The sequence below is a fragment of the Wolffia australiana genome, chromosome 15 (assembly GCF_029677425.1).
Source record: "Wolffia australiana isolate 7733 chromosome 15, ASM2967742v1".
Taxonomy (NCBI): Eukaryota; Viridiplantae; Streptophyta; class Magnoliopsida; order Alismatales; family Araceae; genus Wolffia; species Wolffia australiana.
The window spans coordinates 5978669-5995749 of record NC_135849.1 but is presented as its reverse complement, the minus strand read 5'-3'; the positions used below and the strand labels follow the sequence as shown (position 1 = coordinate 5995749).

At 42.1% G+C, this 17081-nt stretch overlaps 1 protein-coding gene across 1 annotated transcript; it reads right to left on the bottom strand.

The window, feature by feature from the left end:
- Nucleotides 1-6139: 6139 nt before the first annotated feature.
- On the bottom strand, nt 6140-9816 carry PK3 (serine/threonine protein kinase 3). Its single transcript, XM_078587639.1, has 6 exons — nt 9418-9816; nt 9001-9143; nt 8521-8664; nt 8251-8436; nt 7612-7736; nt 6140-6513 (listed from the first exon to the last, which is right to left on the bottom strand). Exons 1-6 carry the CDS (start codon nt 9638-9640, stop codon nt 6285-6287), a joined length of 1050 nt encoding a protein of 349 aa, XP_078443765.1. The 5' UTR covers nt 9641-9816; the 3' UTR covers nt 6140-6284.
- Between the last annotated feature and the right edge of the window lie 7265 nt (nt 9817-17081).

Genomic DNA, 17081 nt, shown 5'->3' with positions numbered 1-17081 from the left:
ATGCTCACCCCACGATTTTAATACTATCCTAATCTCTGTTATAAGTTCATAATTCTAGCATTTCTTCTTTCCACGCTCTCTCATCTTAACCACTTGCTTAATCAGTACTCTGTTCTAAGTCTCAATCTTAATCACAAAGCCTTCTCTGTGGTTCGACCCCTTACTCACCAATTTACATCAGTAATAAGTGAACTAGGATTAATAATAAATTTATTGCATGTCTTAAAATTACCCATCGACTAGGTTAACCACCTAAATTTAGAGTTATCAGCCTCCTATTTCCTAAATTAGATAATGTGTAGAAAGTAAAATATTCATGGGTTTATGTGAAAATAAATCCAATTATGCCTTTAAAAAGTAACAATCAGAGTAGTATAGGACACATGCTCAACGTCTTGCTCAATCACAATGCACATTGCACAGTGCATAGGACCTTTGTTCACATGTTGTTTCCACCCACGAACCAATGTGCACAGGCAACCGAAATTGAGCCTGATATAAAAATTAATTAAAAATTTTAACTCATATCATTTTTTTCCTGATTTGCCATCATTTTGTGGCTTCTACATGTGATGTACTTCCTCCTCCCATGTTGTTTTTTTTATATTGTTCTCCTCCATTGTTCTAACAGAGTTATTTCTCCATTGTCAATTTAATTTTTCCTCTGCATGATGGCACTCTCTAGTGTCTCATCTTTCTTTGAATTCCATATACACTCTCCGCTATCTCCCCTTTTCACAGCCTACATATCCTCCAAAGGTTTTCTCTAGTGACTCCAAATCTCTCTTCATTCTCTGTCCACTCGCTCCCCCTGCACTTTATGTTTCCGTCAATTTCCAGTCACTCTCATGTCTCCACTCTCTTTTAAATTTTATTTATTCTAAAATAATGTTCTTATTCATTTAATTTTTTAAAACTTTGTGTTCTAGATTGTCATGTGGTTATGTAAGTTAGTTTAATTATTATGAACATTTTATTTTTTTTACTTATCATTTTTTATTCTAAATTATTTACCTTATTTATATGTTTTCTTATTAGCATGTGGATCAATCACATAATTTAAATTTTAATTTCCATTTGTGTTATTTATTTATTTAGTTGATTTCTTATTAGCCGACAGATTTTTCTTATGATTTTACTCTTAGTTTACACTTACATTTTTTATTCCTCATTTTAGTTATGAACTTTCTCATTTTATTCATGTAATATAAACTAATATAAACTAACTCTTACTTTCCCAATGTGCTTTTTATTGCTCATCTTCATATGTGTTCTCTTATTATCCTACATATTTGTCCCATAATTAAACTCTTACCTACTTTTTAATGTTTTACTCTACATTTTATTTCTATATTTTCTTACTAAACTGTGGTTTTCCCATTATTTAAATCTCAGTTTCCATTTTTTTTAATTCATCATTTTATCTCTATGTTTACTTATTGGCCAAAATATCTGTAACATAACTTAACTCTTATTTTCCATTTATTCTTTTTATTCCTCAATTTATATGTGTACTCTTACTAACATGTGCATATGTCCCATAAATTAAGTCAAAATTTTCATTTGTGCTATGATTCCTCATTTTTTTCTATGTTTATTTATTAGGCCTAGGGATTTGTCTCATAACTTAACTCTTTTTAATTTTTGTCTTAATTTATTTTGTTTTTCTATTCCTTCATTTATTTTTGTGTTCTGTTATTATCATGTGGGTAAATCCCATATATTAACTCTGATTTTACATTTATTTTGTATTCCTCATCATATTTATACAATTACCAGTTGGCCAATGTATAATACTGTAACTTCATAATTTTTAAATATATACATTTCTGTAATTAATTTTTTAAATTTTTCCTCACAGTTATTCATCTGCTTTTTATTTTACTTTCCCGATTGCTATGTTATTATAAATCCATAAGCACATGTCCATGGAACTTCTTTTCAGTGTTTTTATGCTTATTTCACATGGGTCAAAGATGGAAAAGAGGTGGTTGGTAATAATAAGGTGGAAGAAGCCTTGGATCCAAATGACATGCTTTGTGATATGCCTGAAAGGATTGAACATATCCAAATTGAGCTACACAGGTACCTCTCCAAAGATAATGAATGTGGGTCGTCGAAAAATATCAAAGCATAGATGGAAATGAATGATGAGAATTATATCATGAATATCACTATATAAACCATATCTTGATTTCCTAACCATGCATATCACAAATCCAGGATGCACGAGCAATCGAGAGAGTGCTCAAAAAAAGTTCAACTGCTGAAATGTAGCACTTCAATAATGATTGCATTCCAAGAAAGCCATTACATTGGAGGAAAGAAATGTCACTTTCCTTTGAAAAACTTGCAGTTATAGGAAGATATTATCTCTATATTTTCACCAGCTGCACGCCCTCAGAGTTTGTCTTCTGTAGGATGATTGATTATTACGTACAATGGATACTCTTTGAAAGGAAAGGCAATAGGCATGCTGATGACATTGAACTTTCGGGCAAGAGAAGAAGATAATAAAGCCACTAATATGGATGAGAAAAAATACACTGAGTCATGGCTGAGTCGAAGAAGACATGGATGCTTGAATAAGATTCCCTTATTTTTTGATGTCAAAAATTTGGGTTTCTTTAAAATTGCCAACTTTTGAGTGTAGACTACCAACGATTATTTTTTGGATTAATGAATAGTTTTTCTCTATTTTCTTTTTTTTTACATGGTTGAATAAAAACTGTTTGTTTTATGTTTACCTATTTTCTATTATTATTTATAATAAATGGAAAATATATTTTTTTATTCACTTTCATTTATCACTTAGTGTAATAAAGCTAATAATTTATAATTACTTATAAGATGTTTTGTTCCATTTATAGAATATCGTACCATTTATAACAAGAAATTTTTGTTCTTTACACCTTCTGTCATGGTCAGCACTTTTACTTGACTTTTCATGCACAAAGTCATGTGCATCATACACAGACAGTCTACATCTCATGGTCATTCTAGGGAGGTATGAGTTTCGTGCCTCATACATGTGCATGGCTAATTGCATGCTCGAGTATACATGCCGCTAGGTCTAAATGCAAAAATCACCCCCTCATTGTGCTAACTAATACAGGGGAGATCCAATAACTGACACTGGCAACAAAGTCCTGATCCAGAAAATAAATATAGGTAAACGGTTTGCCAAGCCCAATAACAATGTATCTGCATATTCTAGAATAAAGACCAAAATAAAAAATATATGTAGGGATGTAGGCACAAAATTATGGACTAAAAGAACCAAACAATCACCTAACTCATATATGTTATGTCTGAAGGGCAGATGGGGGGCACTTGCTTCCAGGTATCAGCACATCATGGATTGTGAAATGAATTAGATAAAAAAATAAGTCAATCTTGTAGACCCTTAGAAATCCTTATCAATCGATCTAATTCTGAATAAAAAATGTTATGCCCCAAAAAAGTTGGAAATTTTTTTCCCAAAGATTGTGATGTGTAGCAAGAAGTTGGGGGAAAAAGCCCAAAAACCCCCCTGTAGAAAGGGAACAGTACGTCAGGGACATGATGGCTTGGACGTGACGGGACGGATGATGACTGGTGGCATGTGGAAGCGTGATGGGAAGTTCATCATGTCTCCCATCCCGTCAAGCATCCCTGGATTTTACAAAAAGTTGTCACATCCTGTCATGCATCGCAGCCGTCCCGTCCCTGTCCCATCACCAGATGGCAACCCTGTCACAAGGCACAAAAGGACATCCTCTCTCTCTCTCTCTCTCTCTCTCTCTCTCTCTCTCTCTCTCTCTCTCTCTCTCTCTCTTGTTCTCCCACTCTCACTCCCTCTCTCAATCTTCTTCTCTCTTTCTTGTTCTCCCACTCTCCCTCCCTCTCTCAATCTTCCTCTCTCTCTCTCTTGTTCTCCCACTCTCACTCCCTCTCTCAATCTTCTTCTCTCTTTCTTGTTCTCCCACTCTCCCTCCCTCTCTCAATCTTCCTCTCTCTCTCTTGTTCTCCCACTCTCACTCCCTCTCTCAATCTTCTTCTCTCTTTCTTGTTCTCCCACTCTCCCTCCCTCTCTCAATCTTCCTCTCTCTCTCGTTCTCCCCCACTCCCTCCCTCACTCAATCTTCCTCTCTCTCACTTCCGCTCTCAATCTTCCTCTCTCTCTCTCTCTCTCTCCCTCCCTCTCTCTCTCTCTCTCTCTCTCTCTCTCTCTCTCTCTCTCTCTCTCTCTCTCTCTCTCTCTCTCTCTCTCTCTCTCTCTCTCTCTCTCTCTCTCTCTCTCTCTCTCTCTCTCTCTCTCTCTCTCAATCCATCTCTCTCTCTCTCTCTCTCTCTCAATCCATCTCTCTCTCTCTCTCTCTCTCTCTCTCTCTCTCTCTCTCTCTCTCTCTCTCTCTCTCTCTCTCTCTCTCTCTCTCTCTCTCTCTCTCTCTCTCTCTCTCTCTCTCTCTCTCTCTCTCTCTCTCTCTCTCTCTCTCTCTCTCTCTCTCTCTCTCTCTCTCTCTCTCTCTCTCTCTCTCTCTCTCTCTCTCTCTCTCTCTCTTGTTCTCCCACTCTCACTCCCTCTCTCAATCTTCTTCTCTCTTTCTTGTTCTCCCACTCTCCCTCCCTCTCTCAATCTTCCTCTCTCTCTCTCTCTCTCTCTCTCTCTCTCTCTCTCTCTCTCTCTCTCTCTCTCTCTCTCTCTCTCTGTCTCCCTCTTTCTCACGCTCTCTCTCTCTCAATCCCTCTCTCTCTCAAGCTGTCTCTCTCTCACTCTCTCTCTCTCTCTCTCTCTCTCTCAATCTTCCTCTCTCTCTCTCTCTCTCTCTCTCTCTCTCTCTCTCTCTCTCTCTCTCCCTCTCTCTCTCTCTCTCTCTCTCTCTCTCTCTCTCTCTCTCTCTCTCTCTCTCTCTCTCTCTCTCTCTCTCTCTCTCTCTCTCTCTCTCTCTCTCTCTCTCTCTCTCTCTCTCTCTCTCTCTCTCTCTCTCTCTCTCAATCCATCTCTCTCTCTCTCTCTCTCTCTCTCTCTCTCTCTCTCCCTCTCTCTCTCTCCCTCTCTCTCCCTCTCTCTCTCTCTTTTTCTCTCTCTCTCTCACTCTCTCTCTCTCTCTCTTTCTCTCTCTCTCTCTCTCAATCCATCTCTTGATCTTCCTCTCTCTCTCAAGACTCCCTCTCTCAGTCCTCCTATGATCCTATCTCTCTGTCGTTCTCCCACTCTCCCTCCCTCTCTTGATCTTCCTCTCTCTCCCTTTTGCCCACTCTCCCTCCCTCTCTTGATCTTCCTCTCTCTCCCTTTTGCCCACTCTCCCTCCCTCTTTTAATCTTCCTCTCTCTCTCTCTCATTTGCCCTCTCTTGATCTTTTTCCTCTCTCTCCTTTTCCCACTCTCCCTCTCTTGATCCTATCTCTCTCTCGTTTCCTCTCTCAAGTTCGGGGTATTCATATGCTTTATAATGTATTCGTAAATATTTCAATACTTTTTAGTTTCGACTATGATATCTCTCCTAATATTATAAATGTGAATAAAATTTGTTTTTACTTTAATTTCCTTTTTCCATAATTTGAAATGTTAATATCTCATATGCTCTTATAAGTAAATACTTTCTATATACTTTGGCATCATCTTATGCTTAATATGACCAATAGTATTATATTTAAATTACGTAATAAAATTGTCAGGCATCCTCTACTTTTAAATATAATGCGTTTAAAATATGTTTACATATTTTAAATTTTAATTAAAATATTTCGCATTTATTCTAAACAGGAAAATATATTATCCCACTTTTCCCCTTTTTCATACTTACAAATTCATGTCGCCATCGTCATCCCGTGACGGCCGTCCCATTACATCACACATCCAAGACCCTTCACAGTCACTTCATCCGTCACGGATCAGTCACCGTGACAAATGACTAGGATGATGTTTGCCATTTACTGCCTGCAGACATCAAAGCTGGATTGGAATGATTAAGTAGATCGCCCCAATCGATTCTGATTTTGATCAGACCACCATACCCACTAGCAGCTGACATGTATGTGGATGGGCTCAGCCCATCAAGCTCTCAACTGAGTTGACCAGTCAAAGAATTTGACCCAAGTCATTGACCATGGCCAATAGGTTGAAATGCTGATTTTTCTAGAGGATTAGGCAAATCTAGAGAAACTGTTGATTTTTCAAGAACTTGGTTATTTTCTGTAGCAACACAATTTATATATAATAAGCCAAGCATTGACTTTGTGAGATCTATAAGAAACAATGGAGAGACTCATGATTCGTTGATAGTCTCACCTGCCAACTTGTCAGTCAGAGAACTTGGCGATGAGCTTATCGACGTGGAGAATGACATCATCAATGCGGGGCCGCAGAGCTGGCTGGGGCTGGAGAAGCCAGAGTACAAACTGGCGGAGCTGGTCCGGGTAAGGAGGGGAGGGCCCCGTGGCGGGCCATTTGACCTGTGCGTTCATGATCGCCAGCTGCAAGCTGCCACCGGATTGGCCGAGCACGTGCTCGAAGGGAGACTCGCCATACCTGTTGCACACTCAGCCTGGCTCAGGATGCTGATTATCGATGAAATATTTTTCAAGATTTATAGAAGAATCTGGGACAGAAGATGAGAGATGGAGATAGTGGTAGGGAAGTGTGTGCGACAGAGATAGAAGTAGAGATGTAGGATATGTGTGACAGAGATAGAGAAAGAGACTTTTTTGAAGAAATCAATGAGAGATGTAGGAAGAGTTTGTGTGACTGAGAGATAGTGATAGAGAGAGATGCAGGACGAGTGTGTGACAGAGATATAGATTATTGAGGAAGAAATAAGAACAGACATAGAGATCGGGAGAGTTTGCGAATTGGAGACACAGAGAGAGAGATGAAAATTGCGACAGAGATAGAAGTATAGCAGGAGAAATTTAGAGAAAGGAAGATATGGGTATGGAGGTGGTGATACTGTGATAGGGACAGGTAATAGGAAAGAGAGAGAGAGAGAGAGAGAGAGAGGGAGAGATTGACAACTGAGACAGATAAAGATAGGAATGGTGATGGAGATAGAGATTGACATATTAAGGTGGAGATAAATATAAAGATAGAGATAGAAATAGAGTCAGAGTTTCATGCTTGCACATTCAGATAGAAATACTAAGACAGAGATGAAAGTACAGATGGAAGTCGAAGTAAAGACAGATATAGACGTAGAGAATATGAAATATGAATACACAGGGAGAGTTATTGTTAGAAATTTGAGGGTGGTTACCGCTTTTTCGGGTGACCGCCTTAAATCATCTTTCAAAGAAATCTTGAGTCATGGACAGACAGAGAGAGTGGCTGTGATAGAGATACAGAAATAGATAGAGATACAGAGATATATATATAGAGAGAGAGGGGTAGAGACCAAAAGTATTAGAGTTAGGGCTATTAAGATACCAATGGAGATGGAGCCAGGGCTGCAAGTATCTAAAAAGCCAGGATTTTTTATTGCACGGACAACCCAGAGATATAGATTACTATAGTGGCTTAAGGAGAGGGAGAGAGGGAGAGGAAGGAGAATGAGAGAGAAAGATAGATAGATCAGATCAAATCAAAAAAATGGAGAGACAGACAAGAACTCAGAGGAAGAGAAGGGGAACTCACATAGTTGCATAGAGAGTGCAACCGAGAGACCAGATATCAGTCCGCTCGTCAATGTCTGCATGGCTGGGACAGTCCCATAGCTCTGGAGCTCGGAAAGGGGCAGAACAGTGCTCCGCCGCCCATTCCTGTGAAGAACATATTTCAAATATATCAATGCATAAATAAATAAAACCATATAATCATAATAACCTAATTATAATGAGAATGATTGATACAAAAGCATATTAAAGCCCAACAATCTGCTATTACGGTTCAGAACTTGTCACGGTCATTTTCATCATCAGCAACATAGAACCTTGTTGATGTTTATGACAACGTTGACATTGACAGAGTTTATAGTGGTTGATGATGACAACGGCAATGATGAAGTTCCTGTTGACAGTTGACATTGGTGATGACGGAGCATCAAAGATGGTTGATGCCACCCATCAATGTCCGCCGTTAACTTAGTAAATTTCTAGTTAAAAGTCATCAACCCTGTCAATGACAACGTTCAACCAGCCTTGAAGACAATGGTAGAAATTTTCTAAAAGTACAGACGGTTGACGATGGTGGAGACATTGATATCATTTGAAGTAGACAATGTTATTAGCAAATCATTAACCCACGTCAACGTGATCGTGACATGCAGAATTCTACCTGCAATTGTAGGGCTTCTGAACGAGTCCGGATCTGCTTCTTTGCAGGTCTAGCGCTTCCAAAATCCATCAGAATGGCGATTGGAGGACGATCCTTCTGATGGGTGATTAGAACATTTCCCGATTTGACATCATTGTGCGCATATGGCGGATCAAAGCTGTGCATATGCTTAAGTCCTGCGCAGATCTGCATTGACCATAGATCACATAAAGCATCGAAAACTATCTCAATACAAGTTTTGACAAGATAATAGTTTTGACGAGATCTCACCTGGCTGAAAATCTGAAGCACGCTGATCGTGGGGAAGAACTCCTTTCTCGATTGCATGGTCTTTGTATTATCCAATAAAGTGCCATCTAAATGCACGGGGAATAAGAGGTATGCCTCGTGATTACGATCATTCTGCGGCCCGCCCTAATATTTAAATGAAGTATCCAATGTCACCTCTACCTCTAGTAGATTCAGATTCAAAGTCAACTCACGAACAAGATCCTTGAAAAAAAAACTGACTTGAAATTTATACTTCGAGTAGAAGTTCATTGAACTAGGTGTAAATCAATAACCGGTAAGATCTAGGGCAAAGCCCTGACATATAGATGAGATCCGATAAATTTGATAGGAGTAATCTGTCGATTTCATGAATTTAACCAGAAAATTATTCGCTGAAACTTCCTCCCGAACAGGTAAATCCTACGGGGCCGAAATCTCGAATGAAATCATCAGATATTATGGGAAAATTAGCTGAATTACCTTAACTTGGATGATTGCATGATCGAGAAGAGGAAGCAGATTGGGATGGCTGAAAAGCGACGAGACACGGATCTCCTGCCGCACAAGCTCCAGCTGATCCTCCGATTGGATCAGCACCTTCTTCATCGCATACAAACCCTCGTCTATACCAACACATCAATTCATACTCGATCGAACTTCAAAATTCAGTAAAAAAGATGAAAATCCAAATGTTGCAATAGTTCTATGGCGATTGACGCAATTAAAAAAAAAACACCAGAGATGATTACTTTGAGCGGAAGTATCTGCATTCATAGTCGATTGAACATTGAATTTCGATAAAACAGATGAAATTCAAAGCATCGCCAAGGTTTTAGGAAGAAAGACGCAAATCAAATGACCAAATAGCCGAAGTAAAGCCAATTGCAACATACCCACCAGAGACATGAGAAGGGTTCTTCAGTTTCTTGCTGGCAAGGCGGCTGGCATCTCCGTTCTGAGATCCATCGCTCGAGGGCACCTCTTTCACGAGGAAAACGAACGCGAATCCGCCTTCCCCAAGCTGTCTCAAGATCTTGAATCTGTTCTCATTGATCCAGACATCACCGCCTCCATGGACGGCGTCGTACAGGGCATTCAGCCCCGAGAAGGAGCAACCCATCTCACCGTTTGACAAATGAGAGAGATGGGTATGTTTGCCGCAAGGAAATCTCTCAAGGAAAGGAGGGAAATGGCTAGATCTGGCAGTTTCTCCTCAAGAACGATGAGATCTATGTCAAGATCTCTCCTTTATTGGTTTATGCCTGCCTTCTCTTGGCCTCCAAATCCCTAAATTTCACCGCGTTGGAGGAAATTACTCTTCAACGCCGTAGTAATTGTCCAATTCAGGAGAGATCTCCGCGTCCGCTTTCCATTATCACATGCGAGAATGTTAATTGGTTTATTTTTCTACAGTAGTTGTGCGAGATTTTAAAATAGCATCAACTTCTTCAGATCATCTGTTGAAACTAGCATTGAATTGCCAAGAATCTAACTTTTCTGCTCTGACTGTATGTAGAAATTATGTTCTAACTAAGTTGCCTTGTGTATGGAATTTTCTCACAGGGCTGAGTTTTTTTATCTTGTTTCCTCTTTTAAGAAAACCAACAGGTGATATCTTAAAATGGAGTTAATTCTGTTTGATTGTGTTGTAGTTCTCATAAATATAAGATTAAATCCAATCAAAGTTCTGACTGCAAGGCAAAGTTATTATTGATATTTTCTTATATTTTGTATCTTTTTCCTATCATTTTAATGGACAAATTTAACATTTTTGCTTGCCAAATATAATTTATAGATCATAGATGATGAGCACAGAAACTCAATTCAATCATCATTTGTGGATAAATAATTTATGATGGTTTTTTTAAGTGAGAATTTATTTCTCACTTTAAAGGTGTGCTTAAGCTATTATCTCCCTCATTTTCTTCCCCTGGTTTATCTCTCAATAACAATTTATATACTCTCCTGATCGAATTATTGAGTTTATATAGTTAAATCTCAAAATTGCATTGGCAAATTTAGAATAACAAGAAGAAAATAATTCTTATTTACTTAAAGAAGGCCCTATTCACCAAAGCCTCCACATTAGCCTCAGTAATCTTGAGCAAAAAATACATAGAATGCTTGGCTATGCTACTAGTACTTGGACTTGTTATGATATTCTTCCCAAGTATCAGTGAGGATGTTATATCAATGCTCCCCTTACAGCTCACAGATTACACACTTAACATGATGTCGAGTCACATCAGCCTTGATCTGGATGAACAGCTTCATTAAAATAATTATAACTACTACATTAAAATATGAAACTAATCACATGTCTAGAGATCACATCCACGATTTGTTGGATCCTTGAGTGAGCCAAGTCCCCACTGTTAAGTGTGTAATCTGGGAGCTGTAAGGGGAACATTCATATAGCATCCCCACATCTATGATTTGATGCTCATGTGTGCAACCTCCACATATATCCACATAGTCCACAGTACATCAAATCTCCTCCTTCGCATTGACAAGCTCCATTCAACCTCCGTTGTCGTCGTTACGTTGTCTCGATCACAAAAAAATAGAGAGGAGCTAAGGGAAGAAGGGAGAAGAAGGGGATGGCCATTTAACAATTCTGGCACAGGTGAAGTTTGTTTAAGGACTTCCCCTATTTATACCAAGTGGGTATTTTTCATAAAACCCCCCCAAACTTAAGTGTATCTATCGACATTCAAAATATCATTTGTATGTGACCCGTTGTAGTGGCCCAATAACCTTTATTGGACTTCCAAATTAATTAACCATGTCACCATATAGATAAATTAATGTTAGATCCATTTAACACCCAATTGATAGGTTGAGTCTCCAACCCATAGGGTGCATAGCTATACCTTGAGCACTAAAATATACGAAGGAGTATGTATCGACTCACTTATGGAACCTTTTCATCATCCGTTACCATGTGTATGTATAGTCAGTCATCCACTTGATGCTCCTAGGATGACGTAGGGTATGGTCATAGTCAAAGTACAACTATCCGCCCACGAGACGTTTTGGTGTCTCAAGTCTACAGACCATTTACACAACCATTGATGGATATTATGTGGCCGTCAAGCCAATCACACCACCATGTTTATTTAAGTTCATTAAATAAAACATTTACGTTCATTATTATTCCGGTGTGATGTTTTTAATGAAGTCCATGAATATGTGCAATGACATAGTGAATTCCGACGAGATCATAATATAGTGATCACTAGTCTTTAAACATGTATCCTAAATTGATATGGACCATCTATTGCCGAAGACCCAAAGTCAGCGACACGGCAAGCTAGAGCCGACATCCGAAACCCGGGATTCAGGTACGCACCCTAGTCAACTGAGTGAAAAGTTGACCTTATCGTTCTTTTGTTAAATTACTTCCTATAAGTGTTGTAAGGAGGATCAAGTGGAGAGCATGTACCTTCCCCCCTTGGCCCTCTAATTTCATTTCATTGGGCCCCTTTTAGGACTCGATTTACACTTTAGCCCATTAGGCCCCTCCCCCATAGACCCTAGTCCTACCTATGTAAAGGATAGAATGGGGAGGTTGTTAGCATGCTTGAAATTTCTGTTGACGTTGAAACCTTTTCCCCTCGTCTCTTCTCCTGCAATCTCCTCCCTATTCTCCCCCTCCGATTTCCTCTCTTCTCTTCCCCGACGATCTCATCTCCCACTCTTCCCTCTCCGATCTCCTCCCCGTGATCTTCCTCTCTCCTCGGTCACTCCTCTAGGAACTTCTTCAAATTCCACTCGATCTCACGGAATTCTCCATCCCCCCTCCTGAATTCCCTTTCCTCTATGTCTTCCTCATTGAGTTAACACAACAGATTCGATGACTTCAGTGCCCCTTCATTGTGGGAGCAAGACTCGCTGATTGCTCATCGGGAGATTCGGGGGTCGAGCTTGCTCCCCTCAAATTTTCTCCGCTGGTGACTAGAAGGTTGAGCTCCGCTTCCTCCGTTCCCTCGAGTCTGCGAGAATCAGCCCGGGGTCGAGCTGACTCCCCTAGGCCGGTTCCCACAAGGATCCGGGCAACACTGCCCGTTCCGCACCCAAAAGATCCCTCCCCACCTCTTGTTCTACAGAGGGCCATCCAGGCTACCGATACGGCCCCGTCGCCCACCTCAAGAATCCGCCAAAGACGTCGCTTGAAGGGGGCAGATCTCCCAACTCCTTCCCCCGATGCTCGACTCCGGTGATCCTACGGATCAGCCCCTGCGAGCGCCGAGAGCTCCAATGCCTCTCTACGCGCGCTCAGTTCCTTGACCGCTCAAGCGCGTGCGTGTCGGTGGTGCGAGGCTCTGCGATCGCTTCAGTCATTTCGGCCCGTCCAACCCGGCCAGGCCGTGCTTCTCTTCTTCCCCTCTGGGCCCCCCCACAGGGGTTATGATGTCAGACGTCGTCGAGGACATCGTCCGGTTGGCACCGAGTATGATGGCTCGGTACCAGTAATAGATGGTGGTATCAAACATCGACGGTGTTGTCGTCTGACGGATAAACCCTAAAGGGTAAATGTAACTACGATGTGATGAAGATGCGTCCTATGTGTCACATGTGCAGGCTCCGACTTGAGGGAGGCCTAAGCTCCGAGCTTGGACGGGGTCGCTGGGTGACGGCGACAATGGCCTCTCGAACCTTGTCGGAGCGACGAAGGCGTCTACGGCCAAATGGAATCAATCCGTAGGGCTCGTATGTTACAGACAGACTCGTCCGTACCGGTAAGACACTCGTTATGTCGTAGTTTGTCTCAATAGCCTCTCTCACCTACCTAGCCCAAGCGCAGTGGAGTCAAGACGAAAGCATACTACAAGGAATAATTAACAAGCGAGCGAGAGGATGGTGCACCTCATCGTCGACATAGCTCGTCATGCTGGGGGTCGTCGATGGTTGCAACAGTCAGAGTGGGTGTAGCGGAAAGGCACGGGAGAGCAAACAGCAGCTCGACTTGCGATGAGATGCCAAAGCGCTTTTAAAGGTCGGAGGAGAGGGTGAAGGAAGAGATGTCGGCAAGACAAATTGGGGTGGCGGGCCGAGGTTACTCGACTCCTGAGCTCGCAAGACCTAGAGGAGGAGGCACAACATGAGCGGCAGGCTCGAGGGCTGCAGCCGGCCGCAGCAGTCCAATCCGCCTAGCCCCACCCAGCGGCAACCTGGAAAATTTTGCCAAACTTAGCCAAACTAGGGGCTGGTGTGACGGGGCTGGTTTGCCGCTAATCAACTCTTGGGATCTAGGCGAGACAATTCGCTCAGCCGGTGAAAGCTAGCGTGAGAGGTCAGAGATGAGGGGTGATCCGGGAAGGTCCTGGCTGGCACCATAACAATAAAAAAGGGGTACCGATGCCATGTATTACCCGACCTGATCAGGTGCTCGTCGGTTGCCGCTGAGGGGTGTCGTAGGTAGCAGGGAAATTCCGTGATGCCAACAGCAGCTTGCGATACGTCGGGGCATGTCTAGTGCCACCAAAAGGATCAACTGGATTGGCCCAGCAGATCGGTCGCAGGCGACGATTCGCTGCAGCGTCGCCCTGCGTATTCGTGTGGTGCTCGGCATCGCGTGGTCGGTCGGTCGCACACCGCGTTGACTGACGCAGACAGCATGGTTGCAACGGTCAAAGATCTTACGCCCACGAACTGAGCTAGTCGAGGATGAAAGCTCGACACACTGGGGAATGAGAGATTGGAAGTGCTAGAGGTGACAGAAAGCACCTCAGATCCGCCAAAAGCGAGGAGAAATGCCTCAAATCTGCTAGAAGCGACGGGAAGCACCTCCGATCCACCGAAAGTGATGCGATGCGCCTCAGTTCTGCCTGAAGTGACGGGAAGCCCGTAGAATGAGAGAGTCTCAGGCCGTCACGCATCCTACGGCCCTCGGAGGGGTATCAGCAAGCAATGATGGTTATGTGGTGATTTCAGCAGATGGTGCACGGCAGGTGATGGTGGTTGCAATCGAGAAGAGTTGTTGACCCACTTGGTTGGTTTGTGTGGGGGCAGAGGGGAATTCGTTCCTCCCTCTACCCTTGTTCACCTCTTCTTTCTTTCCCCTCTCTTCTTTCTCTCTGAAGGAGGAGGGTGAGACCAGAAAAATACAAACAAATTTTATCTTGCTTCTTCCTGGTCTACCTCTTAGGAAGCCCTCCTCTTCCCCTATAAAGGGGGAGTAAATGGGCCCTTAAGTGGGTCAACAAAAGGGGCTTGGGTCCATTAGGGGGCCCCCCCATTACACAATAGAAGGGAAACTGAAAATATAAAAATAAAAGGGAAAGGGGAAAGGACTAGGCGGGCCCTTCCCATGACGACGAAGATGGACATACGTGACGCATCATGAATGTGACAAAAACAAAAACAACAAACACAAAAACACACTAAATACGACTAAGAAACGATGAAAATCAAAAGGCGATGATGAGCAACTTCACTCGGTCTTCGATGACAGTGGCAGGAGGCACGGACGGCATCGTCGATGAACCTTGATGGTGTATGCCATCAAGTTAGAATCATCAGCCACCAGCAGGTCACCACCAGCAAATGCACATGATGTCAACCGTGCGAGTGCCCTCGACTCCATGGGCCACCCCCTTACGTATGAAGCCACCGGCGCGCCGAGCCGACCCGCAAGTGCTTGGATGCCACACCTGCTAGGACGACAGACTCCGCTCCGGTGCCCGCCGCATGCCGCCAAGGACTCATTGCAGGGCTACCCGGCACCACCCATTATGACCGACCGGACTTCGACCCCACAGGTTCACTCACATTTGTCCATCTTGAGTTTCTTTTACTTCATTCAATACCTCCCAAGCGCATCTCCGCTATCGGGGCTAGGGTAGTGAACTCACAGCATTGGCAGTACATAAGATTCTGTTCGGTACGGTGTAGAGAGGACCATGTACCTCCTCCACTAAACCCCAAATCATTGGAGATCTAGCTGTCCCAAGTCGTCACTCAGATGCCTGTGCGTGTCCTTGCCACCGTCGTAGTGCTTAAATTATCTCGTTGCTACTTTATTAACTCTGCATTCACGCATTGTACTCCATTGTAGAGTTCGACCCCTATTGGTTCAGAACATCTAACGATCTGAGCCGGCATTTCCGCATCATAAATATTTTCAATGGATAGTCGAGACGGACATTGAATTATTTGGATAAAATAGCACTAGTTGATCCTACTTATACGATAAGTATAGCTGATCCTGTGGCTATTAGTGTGGTGACACTAAAGACAGATAGTGGGTGCTCTTCGGATAAAGAGTTCACTGAATTGATCCATACGAATCCCTAAATGGTATTATACCTAACGTCAATCAGGTTGATTCAAGTCACGGTTGTATGAGTGATCCACTAACCTGAGACACCAAGGACATCTCGTGGGTAGGCGACCACATTTTGACTACGACTTACAAGCCTCTAATCATGGGATTCAAACAAGTAAGAAGCTTACGCATATGATTGAGTGGTCAAGATAGGATCATCCGCCCTTTCTATAAGAGGAGATTGACTCAAGGATATTGGAGGAGTTCTCTAGTGATCCCTGTTACGCATCAGTACTAATCAAATGATGGATTAGGGTTTGGCAATAAACCATACCCTAAGTAGTTCGAGAGAGTTCAACACTACTCAATATCTTCTAGAGCACGAGGTGTAGCTTGGCACCCCACGGGCTAGAAACTTAACCTATCGATTGGGTTAAATCTATATGTTGATATAGTTAATTGATAAGGTTGGTCAATAATTGTTGGTGGGCCACTAAAGTTATTAACTAGAAGGATACATGGGCTTCAAGGGTCACACACATAAAGTCGTAAGGGCATTGGTGGATATAATTTACTTTTCTGGTTTTTGAGAAAAACCTTAAGTGAAAAATAAAGAGGAAAATGGCTCTAATTTCAAGCACTCATGCAAGCGAGGTTTGAGAGACCCTCCCTTTCTACATTCTCTTCACTAATCATCAAAGGATAGTATCTTCATGGTGAGAATATCATTTAGAATTTCAAGAAGATTTGAAGAAGAAGACATGGAGATCCAAGAGATGAGTGATCACGTAGATACTTCTAGAGGTTAGATGTGTGAATGGCTTCAGAATGATCTCAGAGCGGCAAAGTCAAGGGTGGAACGAGTTCCCCAAAAGTTACATTCAATGTATGTTTTAAAGATCGATTATGAATTGATCAACACGCTTCCACATCCATGGAGACGTAATTTCCATGGACGAACCAAGGCACCGAACCCAACAACCATGAGGTGAATCAATATGATTGACAGTTTGGTATAATATCATTCAAGGATTTGTTGGGATCAATTTAGTGAACACCACTAAAGAGCACCCACCATTTATCCTTTATTTCTCCACACTAATGGATGTGGGATTGGCTATACTCATATGAGTGAGGATATATAGTGTTATTTTATATAGATACCTTGGTGTACTTCTCGAGCATCCTTCGAATGTGAATATTTAGAACACAAACTTAAAGACTTGTGATCTCCATATTATGATCCCATCAAAATTCACTATGTCTGATCGTGTATTCGTGGGCTTCATTA

Excerpts from the sequence above, each read along its gene's own strand:
- PK3 (XM_078587639.1), bottom strand. The coding sequence starts at position 9,640 with ATGGGTTGCTCCTTCTCGGGGCTGAATGCCCTGTACGACGCCGTCCAT. Across the intron at positions 8,437-8,520 it reads TGCTTCAGATTTTCAGCCAG|ATCTGCGCAGGACTTAAGCA; the intron begins GTGAGATCTCGT and ends TGGTCAATGCAG. Across the intron at positions 6,514-7,611 it reads TGCACTCTCTATGCAACTAT|GTATGGCGAGTCTCCCTTCG; the intron begins GTGAGTTCCCCT and ends AGTGTGCAACAG.